The sequence below is a fragment of the Gouania willdenowi genome, chromosome 6 (genome assembly GCF_900634775.1).
Source record: "Gouania willdenowi chromosome 6, fGouWil2.1, whole genome shotgun sequence".
NCBI lineage: Eukaryota > Metazoa > Chordata > Actinopteri > Blenniiformes > Gobiesocidae > Gouania > Gouania willdenowi.
Window position 1 is genome coordinate 34,440,104 of NC_041049.1, and position 18,831 is coordinate 34,458,934.

Genomic DNA, 18,831 nt, shown 5'->3' on the forward strand with positions numbered 1-18,831 from the left:
AAAATAACTTATGACATCTTTCAAGTTTACAGGAAAATTTAAACACATGGTTCGTGTAAATCAGAGTGGATTGACAGCTCTGTGTTTAAAACGTTAAATGATTAAACATTTCTAAAATTCAAAGCAGTTGTGACTTTGAATAAAGAAACATAAAAATACCACTGAAGAGGATGAGTGAGTGAGGGCGAAAGTGTTAATTTGTCAATGTTCAGTGTGGTGCAGGTTTATTGTTCACAGTCATTTTAAAAGGCCTTCTCAAGAACGCATAGCTTGAGTGTTGCCTCGGGAAACTCCTCTGGGCCCCTGGCTGGCGCCTCGCTTGTAGTTCTGTTGGTAACCATCCTAGTGGGAACAAAGGGAGAACAATTACATTTTGCAAACTATTTTAAACAAGAGCATTACTTCTAGGCTGTGCATGAATCCTTTGTACCCTCTGATAGTTCCCGTTTGAGTAGTCCCGAGGTGTGCTGAACTGAGTCTGTCCGTATCCAGAGTTTGGACTGTTGGTGAATGGAGGACGATAGCCGTCATAGCCACCTGTGAATAAAAGAACATGCGACTTTTCTTAAAGAAAGGATGTCCAGATCCCAGATTATCAGTATACACGATTACACTACCGAATCTAGTGTTGGCAATTTAGTTGCCCAAAGGTGATAATTTACACAGAAGCTGAAAAATTATAATTTTAAACCTTGTTTTCTTTGGATGAAGCATAACCCTTAGAACCGGGGTGAGGAACCTCCAGCCTTTGGGTCTTATACGGTCCGCCAGACCATTTCTACCGACACGCAAAGCAATAGAATTTTTGTATTTGTGACTGGCCATGAGAAAACCAGCAGCATGTCAGCCAGGGGCATTTAAAATATATATACAGATTCAGAAAGTGTGGATTCTAAGCTTTATAATGGTATCATGCACACAGAAATCAAAATGATATAAGTAGTCATGGTACTTTGAATTTTGTCACTCCCCAAAGTACACAAGTGAGAAAAAGGTTGTCTGAAGATTTCATCACCTTAGAGTTTGAACCATTTTAATGCAATTCATCCCCATATCTTTCCACTGAGTATATAGCTCAACGCAGCTCGAGCGTTCAGAAACAGTTTAACTTCTAAGAGCCACTTGTATTGCCTTAGGATGAGTTGACGTGTTCTCCGCTGTTTGACTCAATGCGATGTATCGGTAAAAAACCCCCAATGGAATACGTTATTAAATTGATTATTTGTGATCAAAAACACGAGGAGTAAAGGAATTGTTGTGTCTGAAACACTCAGAGTCGCTTGTTGCAACCAGCTGACTGTATGATTTACTCTGCTACTGCGATAAACACAAACTCCCAAAGCAGCATCTGTTTGGTTTGATTCATAATCAGATGTTTAATTAGCCATGTGTTTTACTTCAACATGTAGTTTATTGGCCCAAACCAATAACAAAAGTATTTGTATAGCCAAAGAAAACCAGTACGGTAATCAGTAGGGATGTAACGATTAATCGTAAGGCAGTTAAAAATCGATTCATAGGTGTAACGATTCACATCGATGCTGTGAAAATTGAATCGCAGTACTTTTTTTAACCACCAGAAGTGTTGGCGGCGAGCAAAATCTGCTAATACTTTCTTTCTGGCCGCCTTCTACTCTTAAACATATTCATAAATGATTCATTACCCCTTTAGCACCGAAAGAATATCTGTAATATTACGTGAATATCTGTAAAAGTCACGTTTTTCTATTAGCTCTGTCTGCTAGCATAGCATCTCTTCTTCACTGCAAAATATCTGCATGCCAACCGACCACTGGGTTACCAGTGCCCTCTGCTGGTTCAAACAAATATCTGACCTAAATACAGTAAAATGACTGTTTTTTTTTTTGTTTTGTTTTTTTAGTCCAATTGTTAAGGCACAAAATACATTTTCAGTTGCACTTTTAAAAAGAAAAATAACTATTATGCAGTTTTGTATTGTTTACTATAGAACCAGAATTTAAATAATAAGCTTCTTCTTCATTTGTATTATTCCTTTATTTATTTCATTCAAGATTTATTTTTAGTTAAATTGCATTGTTTTGAATAGTTTATCAAGGGATTCTTTTGACAATGAAAAATAGTATAGTATTTTCCCCAAAAAAATAAAGGAATATTTTTCAGTCATTTATATACAGTCCCATTTTGTAAAATAAATCGCGAGAGAATCGTATCGTGAACCCAGTATCGTGAATCGAATCGTATCGGGAGTTGAGTGAATCGTTACATCCCTAGTAATCAGCTGTTGGAATTCCACTCCCCAAAACACAGACACCGCTCTGTTGTAAAACAAGCCATTTTCAAAGACAAAGTTTATTGTTTAAAAACCTATGATATGGTTCTTTGAAGCATAGAGTGCTTTCGTTATAACTCTAACTAGTATTTTTTGCAAAAACCCGAAAATCACAATTTTCTAAGAAAATTAAGGTTTCTGTCCTTTTTCTCTGTTTCTCTCATGCTGACGAGTTCCTGAGTTTGCCATGGCGTGTCACACTTTATATAGAGGGGGACGCTAGAATGGCCTTGCTGAAGCTTGAGCATGAAAAATGGTTTTTCTTTGCACTTTATTGCTCTTCTAAAAGATGCGATTGCAAATGTTATTTTTTCCGAGATTTGAAAAATATCCCAAGTGCAGCAGAAAGACTTTGGGAACCACTGGATTAGACCAAACAAAGCTAACTATCAAGTGACAAACTTAAGCTCAATGAAAGCGGACTTTAAAAGGCTTTTCTGATTATACTCTAAATGTTCCACTAAACTTCTGATGGTCTGGTAGAGTAACTAGTAGAGATGTAACGATTCACTCAACTCCTGATATGATTCGATTCACGATACTGGGTTCACGATACGATTTATTTTACAAAATGGGACTGTAGGCAAATGATGACTGAAAAATATTCCTTTTTTAAAATACTGTATTATTTTCCTTTTATTTTTCATTGTCAAAAGAATCCCTTGATAAAATATTCAAAACAATGCAATTTAACTAAAAATAAATCTTGAATGAAATAAACAAAGGAATAATATAAATGAAGAAGAAGCCTATTAATTTAAATTCTGGTTCTATAGTAAACAATGCAAAACTGAATAATAGTTCTTTTTCTTTTTAAAAGTGCAACTGAAAATGTATTTTGTGCCTTAACAATTGGACTGTCATTGGACAGTCATTTCACTGATTTACGTCAGATACTTGTTTGGACCAGCAGAGGACGCTGGTAACCCAGTGGTCGGTTGGCATGCAGAAATTCTTGCAGTGAAGAAGAGATGTTATAGTAGCAGACAGAGCTAATAGAAAAATGTGACTTTTACAGATATTCACGTAATATTACAGATATTCTTTCGGTGCTAAAGGGGTAAGGAATAATTTATGAACATGTTTAAAAGTAGAATGCAGCCAGAAAGAAAGTAGTAGCAGATTCCGCCTGCCGCGTACACTGCTGGACAAGAGAAGGGATAAATATAAACAGCCCTCTGCTGTTTGAAAATTGAATCGCAGTACTTTTTTTAAAGTATCCATGTCAATCGTGATACCTATGAATCGATTTTTAACTGCTTTACGATTAATCGTTATATCCCTAGTAACTAGCAGATCCTTTGAGGATTTGCTGTGAGATAGGCTGTGCCTTTATTTCAATATTCACAACGATGGCTGAAGCAAAGGTTTTTTGTGTTGTGTTGATAACCCCCCAGCATGTTGGGAACTTACCCCTAAACCCGTTAGACGAGCCCCGGTATCCATTTATCAGCCCTCTGGCATTGCGCGGTCCACCACGAGCCATCCCTCTGCTGTTGTAGAAGGACTGAGTCTGCCTGTTGAAACCTTGGCCCTGCTGGGGTGGCTGCTGATGGCCTCCTGACTGATCTTGGGAATGAAAGGCACCAACTACTGAAAGGGGAGGAGTTCTATTAGCACATCATACTGTAAATATTTAAGAGATTTTATTGTCATTATGCAGACATAATGAAATGATAAAAGTTATGGACATTATAGTGATTAGATGTGCCTACCGGACTGCAGCTGCTCTGACTGCATCTCTGGCTGCTCCACAGGATGCTGCGGCTGACTGTTGAAGGCCTGGTTGTAGCCGTTTTGGTACTGGCTGGACTGGCTTAAAACCTCTGTCTCATTAGCGGGTGGGACGGGAGCGTTAAGGTTGAACACCTGCGGAATTCACAAAGGCCACATTGTAGGAATTCTATAAAGAAAGGAATGATCACAGTCTTATCGAGAGTATAGCTCCTTAATATAGAGGGCTGTACATTAACCTTTGTAAGTATTGATAAAAAATTCAGTTAAATATTGTTTAACAATAATCACATTTGTTCTTTAATATTCAAACACGAAAAATCTACAGAGTTGAATGATTCCAATGCAAACCAAGCATTAACTCCTGAAGTATATACTATATACTAATTAGCACCATGTTTTTCTATAGAAATTATTATTTTTTGCTTTCTTTTTTTAATTTTACCATTTATTTCGTTGATTGTTTCCTGTTCACCAGGAGAGTGCAGCGGTGCATTCTATAGGTGGAAAATTAGGTACCGAGTCAGTTTGTCAAACGTGTCGACCACCACCACAAGTTTACATTCAATGCTTTTTATTGCATAATATGCAATATTATGCAACTTGTAAATCGCCTTATTTCTACCAGTACAGGTTACGTATACGTCTTTCAGTTGAACTGTCTTTGTAGTTATGGTTAGGTATCCGTTTGATGGCTGAATAAACAAATAAATGAATAAATTAATTAGTGCAATGGAAAACTGACACAGATTGTGGTTCAGCCTTACGGTCTGCATTGACTGGAATGGAGCTGCGTTAACGTTGATGCCGCTGCCGTGTGGAGTATTGGAAACAGTCTGGAAAACCTGCGTTTGAGTAGCAGCCGGGAGAGCTGTGGAGGGGGGAGGTGGCTCGGTGGATAAGGACATGGAAGTCTGTTGATGAGAATTTTTAATGCAGTTTAACAACCTTCCAACCAAATAGCAACATTATCAGATAGTTTGTATAAGTATCAGCGGTTTACCTGGGTGGGGTCGATAGGTTCTGTTGGGGGTCGAGGGTCTGGTGTGTGTGATGTCTGATACATTGGGGGGGGTGTTGGAGAGACAATAGGCATCTGTAAGCAGTCAGAGATTTTAAGATCCCATTTACACAAGAATAAGTTTTATAATTATTTTGGTGGACAGCATTTTGGTGATTGAAAACAGAACTTTTTTAAAATGGGCTCGATATGGAAGTTTTTGAAAATGCTTCCGTCTCCGACTTCATGTAAACAACACTTTCTGTGTCAGAGGCATGTTCACTGCGGCTTCAGTGCTTTAGTGAGGAACACCGTTCGTGTGCATCACCCTGTAGAATTTAACTGAACTTCTTCAACAAAGTGTTGATTTGCTTCACCATCACTTAGATCAGCAGAAAACGTATTTCAGGCCTGCTCCAAATTCTGACGACAATCAGTGCTGCACTCCAACGTAGTGCTTTATATATAATATTTTCTTTAACATGGGGGTCGGGCTTAATTTCTATCTTTTTAACACAAACTCTGGTTGGACTCGGCTCAGATGCTGTGCGGTAAATGAACGGTCTGGTGAAAAGTGGATGCTAAGGAGGTGAATTGATGGCTTTCCTCTGGTACATGAATAAATTGTTATAAAATGCAGAAATAAGTCGTGGAGCTGTTGCATATTTAGAAGCAGGGTATTGAGATGCGTGTTGCAGCAGAGACCTGCTAAGTAGCATCACATTAAGCTGCTCGTCATGTTCATAGATGATGTAGAATGAGTGGCTAGTAAATAAAACTGAGTTATTAAAAAAAACTTACGCACGAATTTGAATAGTGTTGGGCAGCAATGGGTTCAGGCTTAAAGAGATATCGGCTTTAAATAGGGTTAGGGCCGTATTCTGTGGGCCTTGGGCTGGGTCAGGACTAACTTTGAATGTCCAATTAAAGCTCTACTCTTATTTGTGTTCAAAGGAGGTGTCTCTGCACATGCACTTATTTTGGTTAATTGCAAAACCACACCACCATCCATTGGCCTGGCATGTATACGGCATCGATTATGCTTTTCCCAGTCTCATGTAAACAGAGATCATTTTGAAAATGTTGTCATGTGAATGCGGAATTTTTTCAAAACTAAAATTGAAACTCAAGCGAAACATCGTGGTGTCAACAGGTCCAAAGAAACACTTTCCTTCTCTGACTGGAGACAGCATCATCTAGTGTGTGCATTTCCTCACCTGTGTGGTCTCAAGCTGAATAGGAACAGAGTTGGATTGTGAAAGCTGGGAGTCAGGGTGAACTACAAAGAATCAAATGTGATATTTATTGGAAATTAGAATCTCATATGGACTGTGGGTGTTTAACTGGCACATTCAAATACAACTTCACCTACCTGGAGGACACACCATCTGTGAAACATCCATGTTTTGTGAGGGTTTCATGGGCTGTGCTGATACTATGGCTGGGTCAATGGGTTGCCCATCGAAATCCAACATGGAGTCCTAAGAAACCAAAACATTTACGATTATGCAAGAGGGTTTCAATTCAAGTAAATTCAAATTGCTTTATTTATACCCAAGACCTTACAAAGAAACAAATAACACACTAACAGTTTGAGCTTTAAATTAAGCCTGAAATTAGTCGATGAAATCAAGTAAACCAATTAAGAAAATTAGTTGGTGACAATTATCTGAGTCGATACTCGATACATTGTTTAATTAGTGTTACCGGAGTTGCTGGGATTAGTTTATCTCTTAGTTGTGGTGCTTATGGTGGTTTTAAAGCCCTGTTTTGCGCCATTGCCGGCTCTCCTGATAACCCACAATCCTGTGGGCTCTACATCCTTGTCGATACTTCCCGTCTGATCCACTCAGAGAGCAGTTGTGTTCACAGCGCTCCTAATCGCGCTCGGATTTATTTGGAAAAGCTTAGAGACCGACAGAAACAATCGATCTAAAATTTGCCAGTCTGATTCGCTCTTGACTTCATTTGTGTTCACACCACTAACCCTAACCCAACAAGGAGGACCATCAGAGGAAACGAACCCTAGAGTGGTGTCGGTGTGAATGCACCCAACTTCAGCTGGTGTATGCTGAAAGACAGAAAATGCATACACACAAACTACTTTTAGATTTATGAAAGATGGTACACACATGTCTTATGCCCGTTTCCATTTATATCACACCCCACTTAAGTTGTCGTACGTGAGAAAATGTCTTACTCCACCCATATGGTTCCTATAAAAGGGCAGATGGATGCCCTTGATGAATATTCACTGATACGAATTTCATGATGGATCGAGGGGGGAAAAAGTAAATAAAACGAAAGTTATGAATGTAGAACTACGGTTCTACGAATCCCGAATGACCGCCAGAGGCAATGCTTAAAGCATTGAATGTTCCCTTCGCACATGCGCAGTTGGAGTATGCATACCAACAATGTCACCTGTGACCCAAGGAAGGTATTAAGTTCCGGTGTCACCCGAGGTTTGTTTACCACAGAATCTTCTCGTGGGAACAAGGATTCCGAGTGACATCACGCTTTGGCGGTCATTCAGTATTCATAGAACCGTAGTTACATTCGTAACTTTCGTTTTATTTCATTCCTACTGACCATCAGAGGCTGCGCTTAAAGTACTGAATGACTTATACCAGCGTAGTCACGAAGAATCCCAGACACCAACCTGACTGAGAAGCCTCCGAAAATTGAAGGACCACACAGTGGATGAGTAGCAGCGACAACCACATTGTAGAACCTGGAGAATGTGCATGGCGTCATCCATGAGGAAGCAACACATATTTCCTCCAGGGGCACTCCCTTAAGGGCAGCCCAAGATGTATGCACACTTCTGGTAGAATGACAACGCACCTGATGGTATAGGGCGGCTTGACACCTGATACGAATGGTGAATAGTACCTACAATCCTGTGAGATGAGCGCTGCTTGGAGAAAGCAGCGCCTTTGTTGGGACACCCATAACAAACAAAAATCTGGTCAGACGTACGTATGGCTGCAGTGCTTTAAATACAATATCTCAGGGCCCTGATTGGAAACAAGAGCTTTGATCTGTTCCTCTTTTCTCCCGTCAGCAAAATCACAGGTAGCAAGGCAAAGGCATAAAGGAGGCCCTTTGGCCAAGGGTGCACCAGCGCACCCTTGGCTCAGAGAACTGCTGGTTTTCCTCAGGGAAAACCAAAGGGGACAGTGAGCTGGGAGTGAGGGGTCATCCCCTACAACAGGGGCTACCTGCTTCAGTCTAGACACCCTCAATGAGGCATACAACTACAATTAATACACGGGTTGCCAGATAAGCCCTCTCTAAGGTGGTCAGAACCAAGGCACCTTGGACAGAGGTCATGGCCATCACTGGCCTCAAGGAGGGCACCACAGGTAGCACAACAATGGGAGCCCTCCATTGTGAATGGCCAATTATCTCACTTGTAAGCTATAAGCTGAGGGAAGGGGGCGCGAACACCACCTACACAGCAGACGCACGTCGCACAGCACCAGTGGCTTATGCTTAACAAGACTATTTAGCTTTCCCGCTTAATAGTCAAACCGTGTAAGCTGAGGGAAGAGGATAACACACCTCTAACACAGCAAACCACTCAGCTACGTCTCATATATACATTTCTCTGTGAAAGCCGCAACGCCATAAGCTGGGAGAGGGGACTCCAACGCTACCTTCACCAGCAGAGGCTGCACTTAAACCTCCAATTAAAGGCTGGGACACACGCGATTTTTTCAATTGTTGTACTCAGCTCCAGTTCAAACTGTGCGACTCAGACGCAGAGCCCGCAGCTCACAATGCATGTTCTCACACTGTACGGACCGACACTGACAAGATCTGACTGCTCACACTGTACGTTCATACACGACACGTCGGGGTCTTGTTTCCGTAAATGCAACGTACAAACTAAAAGAAAAAGAAGAACACTGAAGCGTTGCCATTAAAACAGACTAAGAAGAAAAACACAGAAGTGGAGAGACACTTGCAAATCTCAGCAAAAAGAGCTTTAAAAAAGAAAAGACGGCGATGTGATGGACCAGGAGCTGGTTGGACAGACGTGGGCAGTACAGTTAGTCAATTTTACAGCGGTCCTACGGTGTTCGCGCACGCGCAGGGTGAGCGTTTACGGTAAGCCGGTCTGTGGCACTGCTTCAACTGTGAGATACCCTCACGAGGAGCGACTGGATTTAAAACATGTTTGAAATCCTTACGACCTACGATTGCTGATCGTGAGCTGGGCGTGAGGTATTAATCGCTTCTCGTGACCCCATGTACACTACACGATGCACGACACACGATCTAGCAGAGACTCGCACGATCCCACAAAATAGTTGCATGAGTCGAAAATCGGCTCAAAATGGGCCAAAAATCGCACAGTGTATGCCTGCGTTAACTCGAGAATATACAGTATTGACAGAAGCACCAATAACACAGGGAAAGGTGGCGCACCCGCCGCTTAACTAAGCAGATCTCAATTAATAAACAAGTGTAAGCGTTGAGAAACACTACCTTCACCAGCAAAGGCGACCATTAAACCTCAAGTCAAGAGACAGATAGCAGCACCAATAAGTCTGGGGAAGAGGGCGGACCAATCAGAGTGTAATCAACAAACGGGTGCAAGATCAAGAAACAACCGTTGAAGCCTCTGGAGAGCAGAACGCCACTGCTCCAACCTACAAGGTCACAAGGCTCCCAGTAAGGAAGTGATAGCGCAGTGGTCATCATGAATACTAGAAAGGCAGATGAGTGGAAGCATGTGGCATGTGAACAGTGTTGCTTCAGAGGGTCGGACTGTGGCTGAGGTAAAAAATGGTCAGATATAAAAAGGGAGAAGAAGAGGCGAACTGCTCTCCATAGGAAGATTGTCTGTGCAACAGGTGGTGGAAAGGGGCGGAGCTCACCCTCACAGACCAAAAGCCAGAAGTGATCATTGGGGAATCCCTCCGTGTTTTAACAGAGGCCGAACGAGAAACTGACGTACCAAATGCTCCAGAAGCACGGGACTGAATTGTGTTTTCTTGTTTCAAATAATAAAAATTGACATGTAGTAAAACACCTTTAGAACGTAAATCACAGTAGTTTAATTTCAAGTAAAAAATATTTTTCTTCAGTCCCAGGGTGTTTACTGGTCTGTGATGCTGTGGCTGGGATGAGTGAGGCCAGGGGTCTGAGGTCCTGCTAATAGGTTCTGCTGGTCTCTGAAGATCCTCTCCCTCCAGAGTCTTCCATGTGCCACGTCCTCTAGCAGTGCCAGGTAAGCCTTTTTTTAACAGCTACAGGTGTTGCAGCCAATTGATCAGCAACTTTGAGCAGTGATCATAATCAAATAATATTAATATTGTATTTGTAGGCGCCCGCAGGTTCACTCACTTCCTATGGTGTCAGTATAATTTTTTTCTTTAATTTTTGCAAATATATCCTTCATATATGAGACGCGTTATGAGTTGCATAATATTCGATTATTTCACACAAATTTATCATTTCACAGAGCTGTTAGAGTTTTATGTTTCTCCTGAGCATTTATAAATGAGGTCCCTGGGATCAAACCCCCAACCTCTTCATCAGAGGACGAATTCATGTTGGGTGTAGGATACATACTGTATGTATGTGTATATACGTATATATGCATATGTGTGTATCCATAAAATGAAGAGTCCGTCCTTAAGACTGCTCTACTAAAAGTGTCTTGAGATACCATTGGTTATTATTTGGCGCTATACAAATAAAAGATTGATTGATTGATTGATTGACCCCTAAGCACCTGAGCCACGGTCGCCGTGGCGTAATTAAGCCATTTGCTGGGCACAAAAAGTGACCAAACTGTACTGGCAGTTTCTATTCATGAGCGGGATCATGTTTCAATGCCTTCAATGGCCCACCGTCCCCCCACGTTGTGTTTTTTGGTGCTTCTGTGTGAACCGAGGAGTTTCTTTTCCTAATCCTACACTGTGCCCCTAAAGAACCTGCCTTTTTCTTCACTTCTTATCTCATGTTTTCCACTTCTCAGCTAAGATACGGGGCGGCGCCTTTGTGGCGACCCTCAGTTCTCGCGCTTCTGTACTCCCATGTTACATGTGATTGTCTTTTTATGTTTCTTGAACGGGATGTAACTGAAACTGAATTGCCCCTCGGGGATAAAGTATTCTGAATCTAAATCTGACGGAGTTGGAAAGCAAATGAAAGAAGAGGCCATTACATTTTTAATTAAAGTCAAATGTGGTAAAAATGTCCAAAGCAAGTCCAGAATCTGATGACAAGTGTACAGCTAACAGGTGTTGGTGCACAAACCTGCATGAAGTTATATGTTCCCTGCATCTGCTCCATCAAATCCTGCACCACCCGCTTCCTGACCAGTGGGTCAGAGGGCGGTACTGGAGACGTTAAGTCCATAGGGTGTGGCTCCAGGGCAACAGGAGGCGCTACAGGCTGTACCAGCAACTGCAAATCACAGGCGGCCTTTGATGAAGAAAGACGACAAATCAAACGAGAGTTACAAAATAATGAAAGACTTTTGTATTAAGCTAGTGAAAAAGAAGTTGTTACCTACATGAAAACCCAACAGCCTTTAACTTTTAGGGACTTAAACATCCTTGGTTCAAGAATGTATGACAGCGAGAGCAGTTGACATGCAACAGTTTTATCGGAGGATACCACAACAACCCAGGGTGGAGGTCAGAAATTTGACAGCACTCACTGAACATGACAATCTATGCATTAGGGGTCTTTATTATGAAGCTATCATGCTAACTTCCAGGATTTATTCTCTGTGTCCTGTACTACTTGTACCTGTACCAGTTCCAGAACCGTTACGAAGATGTTTGCATTTCGATTCTTTTTTTCGATTCCTAAACTAGTTTGTTTCCGCGGCTTGCTCTGTTTCCGCAGGGTTTGTATAAGATGCGTTCAGAACGTAACTGCAGTGTGTGTGTATGTGTGTGGTTTCAGTTTGGACCGCGGAGCGGAAGGGAGATAGAAACTAATAACCGGTAAAAAGCCTAGTAAAACTCCGGAGAACAATCACCAGGAATAAATATTTGCTCCCTGGTAAAGACAGTAGCTCTAACAACTGTAAAATCACCAGTTTATCATTTTATCAGCCTGTACATGCAGTACGTGGATGCAATTACTCCACGTCTGGGTCCTGGTGCCAGCCGCCCGATGAAGCCTGTTCCATTTACCGAGGTCCGTGTGTGTTTAATAAGTCTGTATGTGTCCGTGTGAAAGTCTGCATGTTTATGCCTCTGTCCATCCACCCTTTTCATTATATCCATGTCTTTTAAGGCTTTTAGTAAATAGTGTCGGCTATAGTCCGGGCCGCCGCCATCTTGGATTATGTCATCATCGCCGCAAGTCGCGCGAGCGCAGAATAACCCATATAACTCTAAAGAGGTCTTATGTTAGTCTATTTTCTTTTTAAAGTGATGTTTTTTTGTGGCTTTAGACTCCAATTGCAAAACGTTTATTTTTCGTGGTACTTCAGTGTCTCACTTAACAACCTGCGACAGATTATGTACAATACGTGCGCAAGAGATAACGCACGGAGGACATGGATGTGGACAGACACAGTATTTAATAAAAATATACTAAATGAGTAAAATAAAACAAAACTAAATATTTATACAAAAAGTACACTAAATGACACCAGAAATGCATAAAAATGTACAAAAAGGCTCCAAAAGCACACAAAATTACTCAATAACAAACATATGAAAATGACTCAATACACAAAATAATTATACAAAAACACACAAAATAAGAAAAATGCACAAAACTACACTAAAAAAAAATACAAAAATACACAAAATGACTCCAGAATCACACGACAGTGGCAATAAAAAACAATTACACAAAAAATGTACAAAAAGACAACAGAAAGACACAAAAATACACTTAATGACTCCAAAAACATACATTACAGAAAAATACGTCAAACAAAAAAATATATAAAAATGAGTATAAAAAAATCAACATTTATCATGCACATGTCCCATAAAATTAAACCACGAAAATTGCACACACTATTTTACTTTGCACCCGCAAATAAACCCCTTTATAACACTACAGAGTACATACACCTTTTTGTACATCCAACCTTCAAACATATTCTCATTTGGCCATAATTGACAACTGTACTTATGCTCCCACATGAACGCATACTTCCGACAGGCACTGTACTATCTATCTGCAATTCAAGGATGTTTGTGTGTGTGTGTGTGTAGCGAATATCTCCCTGACGCGGTGCCTGTTCGACCTGAAATTTTGTCAACAGGTTCCAAATACCCCAAGTGTGTGCTATTTTGGAGTAATTTGGTCATTTCAAAATGTTTATTTTAATTTTATTTCGTCTTGACGGCACATTCATGTTCACCCAGAAATGAAACCTATTCAGATATAGATGGTGCTAGTGCACCATCTATATCTATTTCTCTCCACAGCTCACATCCGATGCGTGCCAGCTGAGTTTGGCCCTGATCTCGCTCCTGTGGACTTCCCTTTTGAGAAAAAATACATTTTTACTATTCCTTATTTGGTGATGACGTTTCAAAATGTTTATTTTCATGCTAGTTTGACCGTTCGCCATTTAGACCCGGAAGTTATGACGGGACCCGGAAGTTATGACGGCCAATGGCTCCTGTGTTGAAAGCTGCACATTTATCCGCAGCGTGAGAGAACCAACGGAGGAGATTAGAGTCTCAGGTAGAGAGTCTCTCACACACACATCGATCAGGTGTGCTTCACGATCGATCACCGTCTACTTGACATGCGTGCAGGTATGTAAGTGTTGAGTGTATAACAGACCCCCATTTAGTCAGGTTACAGTCTGTCACGACACCTGTCCATAGGGTGGTAGTGACTGTAGTGTTACGCTCTGAGTCAGATCGAAGTGTTTACATGTTACGTAGACTGTGCTACATAGTGAAGGTCACCTGGTTACTGCAGCTTCACTCACGACACACCTGCCACTACATCTAACTACTGAAAATAGATAAGTTTAGTGAAAGTTAGGCAGGCAGTGCGCATAAATTTAGAATGGATTCACCCCCCCCTTTCCCAAACACACACACACACACACACAAAACGACAACAAAAATATGAAAATGACTCAAAATACATAACTAATTATTTATACAAAAAATACGCAAAAGACAACAGCAATGCAAAAAACTACACTAAAAAAAGATACAAAATGACTCCAGAATCACACTACTTAAGGCAACAAAAAACAATAATTATACAAAAAAGCACAAATGACGTAAAACAAAAAACTAAACAATATTTATACAGGAAGTACACAAAACGACAACAGAAATGCACAAAAACATACAGAAAGGTCCAAAAAACACACAAAATGACTCCAAAAAACATATTACAGAAAAATATACTGAATGACAACAAAAACACGAAAATTACTCAAAATACACTAAACTACATACTTATATAAAAAAATAAACTAAAATGACAACAGAAATGCACAAAACTACACCAACAAAAACAAAAATACAGAAAATGATTCCAGAATCACACTACAATGGCAACAAAAAAAATTAATCATACAAAAAAATGCACAAAATGATGACTTCAAAAAACATACATTACAGAAAAATACACCAAAAAAGAAATATAAAAGTGAGTAAAAAAACAAAACAACAAACATTTATCATGCACATGTCCCATAGAATTAAACCAGGAAAATTGTACCCACATTTTGCACCCGTAACAATACTCCTTATGTTCCCACATGAATGCATACTTCCAACGGGCACTGTACTAGTCCTCCTAATTTAAACATGTCGGTTGGACTTTATTTAAACAAAATGTGAATACATTTGCTATTAAATGTTAACTTGTTTATGTCCATAATTCATTCATAGACTATTCCCTTACAAGAAAGAACAGAAATGTATTAAACCTCACCTGCTCTGTCCAGTATCCAGGCATTTATTTCAGTCACAATGGCTGAATAATATTTTAACTAAAAAGTTACTGAATAGATTTCAAGTCACCAAATTGTTCTAAACTAACCAATATCATCCATGGATTGAATCGTCAACAACAAATCGTGTTTCGTAATAATCGCTACACCCCAACAAAATCTCCATAAGACTTTACATTTAGCAACAACACTACAGCACTAGAAGTTTGTTCTGGTAAGAACTGGTCAATAGTAAACACCCTGCAAGTTTTTAGGTGGCAAATTTATTGCATATATAATCTACACAGAATGAATGTAATCAGGAAACTTTAACAACCATTAAATTATCAACAGTCCTCAGAGCTTGGAATATGAGTTGTCATATTACGAGGCTGCTTGAATTTAAAGCAAGAAAACTTGGTCAGTGATTGTGATCACTGACATACCTCCGTTTCCCTTGTCCACTGGTCAGTCTGCTCCGTGTCACTGCTGCTGTATGTGCCGTCTGGAATGAACTGTCGGTTTACAAACTAAAAACAAAAGAATCATCAAAAATCTTAAAATATAAAAACTTTTTTTTTTTAGCAGAAATGAAAATGATTTACCTCTGTCGTTTCCACTGAAATAGGATCGGGGAAATCCTCGATTATTTCCGTTTCTGTAAACAGAAAAACAAAAATTACCACAATTACCAGTCGTGGGACTCGTTTATACAAGCAATCTTTTAAATAAATGCAGAGTGGATTTGAAAACAGACCAGACCTGGATCAACAGTCTGCTCCTCTGCTTCTGACATTTCGGTTGTTGCTACCGGCACTGTTGGTTCTTCATCTTCCTCGTCCTCACACACTCCGTTTTGGTGAGCAGGAATCCGGTCAAAATACCCGCATAGCAGAACCTGGTCCAAAGACTCCTTCAGAGCCTTGTCTGGCAAAAAAAAAAAAAAAAAAAAAAAAAAAATCAGGATGAGCAGCCATTTTTTGTCAAGCAATAAAAAAAATAACACTTGGCAGTTTGAATTTGTACAGATTAGTACTGCAAATTTTTTTTTTTACACTTCTCTTAGGTTATTGTCAGTTTTACCATTTTATTAACACATTATTTCCCTAATCTTGAAAAGACACATTCTCCTTCTGCAGTCCAAATTCATGTCTAGGTTGTACCCTGCCTTGCCTGCCTAGGCGTTTTACTAGTGATCTCGATCACCAGTTTCCAATTTTGTTGCAGATCAGTGGGAAGGCCAAGCAACGAGGCCTCTGCTGCACTGCTGAGTCAGGATAAACCCAGAGTGATCAGACGCAGAGAAGAATGCAGTTGTGTAAATCTTGAGCCTAGCAGCACACCAAGATATGAGCCCTGATCATTACAGTACAACCAGTCAATTTTGTTTTAGTCATACTTATTAAAAACTTGTTAAGTTTTTAAGTGGTGATCACTAGTCTTTGACTAATTTAAAAACATTTTCAATATATAGGTATTTTCATTGGCCAATTAAAGCTAAACCATAATGATCACGTTACGAAATCCAATGACAACCAAGTTTCTTTTGGAAGGTGGTAGCCGCACGTAGTGCTCTGTCGACATAGACCCCCAAGCCGTATCCTGACGTGCTCCTCCCAAAAATGCCGTCGAGGTGACACGAAACGAAAAGGCGGTCCAAACCTTAGCCCAGGGGCCTCATTTATGAACGCTGCGTACGTAAAAAAGAAAGCGTACATCACATATAAACAAAGTTTGGGACTTATTAAGAAAAAAAACTGGCGATATAATGTGCGCACCTCCACGGTAGAAGGAGGTGCGCACATTATATCGCGAGAAGGATAAAATTAATGGACAGCTCTGTGAAATAATCGAACATTTCACATTTAACAATACGTATCATTAATGAAGGATATACAAATCATTAAGAATGTAATAATTCACTCAACTCCCGATACGATTCAATTCACGATACGATTCTCTCACGATTTATTTTACAAAATGGGACTGTAGACAAATGATAACTGAAAAATATTCCTTTATTTTTTTTGGGGAAAAAAACTAGAAAATACTGTACTATTTTTCTTTTATTTTTCATTGTCTCAAGAATCCCTTGATAAACTATTCAAAACAATGCAATTTAACCAAAAATAAAGTTGAATGAAATAAATAAAGGAATAATACAAATGAAGAAGAAGCTTATTAATTTAAATTCTGGTGCTATAGTAAACAATGCAAAACTGCATAATAGCTTTTTTTCTTTTTAAAAGTGCAACTTCAAATGTTTTTTCATTTTTTCAGTTTTGTCATTGCACTGTATTTACGTCAGATATTTGTTTGGACCAGCAGAGGGCGCTGGTAACCCAGTGGTCGGTTGGCATGCAGATATTCTTGCAATGAAGAAGAGATGCTATGCGCTAGCAGACAGAACTAATGGAAAAACGTGACTTTTACAGATATTCAAGTAATATTACAGATATTCTTTTGGTGCTTAAGGGGTAAGGAATCATTTATGAACATGTTTGAGAGTAGAAGGCGGCCAGAAAGAGTAGTAGCAGATTCCGCCCACCGCCTACACTTCTGGACAAGAGAAGGATAAATATATAGTGCCCCCTGCTGTTTAAAAAAGTACTGTGATTAAATTTTCAGAGTATCGATGTGAACGTGATACCTATGAATCCATTTTTAACTGCCTTATGATTAATCGTTACATCCGTACATATATTTAGAATATCATGAAAAAATTGATTTGTTACAGTAATTCAATTAAAAAAGTCAAATTTGTATGATGTATACATTCATTTCACACAGACCGACATATTTCAAGTTTTTATTTATTTTAATGTTGATTAAAACAGACAACTAATGAAAACCCCAAATTGAGTATCTCAGAAAATTTGAATATTATGGAGAGGTTCAATATTGAAGACACCTGGTGCACCTGCAAAGGCCTTTAAATTGTCTCTCAGTCTAGTTTTGTAGGCTACACAATCATAGGGAAGACTAAAGGAGGGCAAGACACAAAAGGTCATCGCTAAAGAGACTGGCTGTTCACAGAGCTCTGTGTCCAAGCACATTAATAAAGAAGCAAAGGGAAGGAAAAGATGTGGCAGAAAAAGGTGTACAAGCAATAGGGATAACTGCGCCCTGGAGACAATTGTGAAACAAAACCCATTCAAAAATGTGGGGGAGATTCAAAGAGTGGACTGCAGCTGGAGGTCTTAAGTTATGTTCTCTGATGAAAGTAAATTTTCCATGTCCTTTGAAAATCAAGGTTCCAGAGTCTGTAGGAAGAGAGGAGAGGCACAGCACCTAAGTTGCTTCAGGTCGAGTGTAAAGTTTCCACAGTCAGTGATGGTTTGGGGTGCCATGTCATGTGCTGGTGTTGGTCCACCGTGTTTGCTTAGGTCCAAGGTCAAAGCAGCGTCTACCAGGAAGTTTTAGAACACTTCATGCTTCCTGCTGGTGACCAACTATATGGAGATGCAACAGGACTTGGCACCATGGTATCCCTGTTTTTGACTGGCCAGCACCTGACGTTAACCCCATAGAAAATCTATGGGGTTTTGTGAAGAGGAAAATACAACAAGCCAGACCCAACAATGCAGAAAAGCTGAAGGCCACTATCAGAGCAACCTGTGCTCTCATAACACCTGAGCAGTGCCACAGACTTATAGACTCCATGCCATGCCGCATTGCTGCAGTAATTCAGGCAAAAGGAGCCCCAACTAAGTATTGAGTGCTGTACATACTAGTAAAAGTAAAATGTACTCAGAGAAAAGTAGTTAGTTACTTTACCTTTTTTTTTGGGGGGGGAGGGGGGGGCATCTCTCCCATGCAATCAAAAATTACAAAGACGTGTATAAAATCGATGAGGTAAGTGCTTGTGACATTACATCCAATAAA

At 39.9% G+C, this 18,831-nt stretch overlaps 1 protein-coding gene across 3 annotated transcripts in view; it reads right to left on the reverse strand.

The window, feature by feature from the left end:
• The window catches only part of caprin1b (cell cycle associated protein 1b), a 32,165-nt gene continuing 13,334 nt past the window's right edge, over window positions 1-18,831 (reverse strand). The window contains exons 7-18 of one of the 3 annotated variants that reach the window (XM_028449023.1): window positions 15,709-15,873; window positions 15,552-15,604; window positions 15,393-15,476; window positions 11,322-11,489; window positions 6,418-6,526; window positions 6,263-6,324; window positions 5,049-5,102; window positions 4,813-4,959; window positions 4,027-4,180; window positions 3,725-3,904; window positions 431-537; window positions 1-342 (exon numbers count right to left, since the gene is read on the reverse strand). In XM_028449023.1, coding sequence (XP_028304824.1) covers window positions 256-342; window positions 431-537; window positions 3,725-3,904; window positions 4,027-4,180; window positions 4,813-4,959; window positions 5,049-5,102; window positions 6,263-6,324; window positions 6,418-6,526; window positions 11,322-11,489; window positions 15,393-15,476; window positions 15,552-15,604; window positions 15,709-15,873 — 1,370 coding nt within the window. In that variant the 3' untranslated portion in view covers window positions 1-255. Of the gene's footprint in view, window positions 343-430; window positions 538-3,724; window positions 3,905-4,026; window positions 4,181-4,812; window positions 4,960-5,048; window positions 5,142-6,262; window positions 6,325-6,417; window positions 6,527-11,321; window positions 11,490-15,392; window positions 15,477-15,551; window positions 15,605-15,708; window positions 15,874-18,831 lie in introns of all 3 variants that reach the window. The other 2 variants (XM_028449022.1, XM_028449021.1) reach the window with 2 other exon arrangements.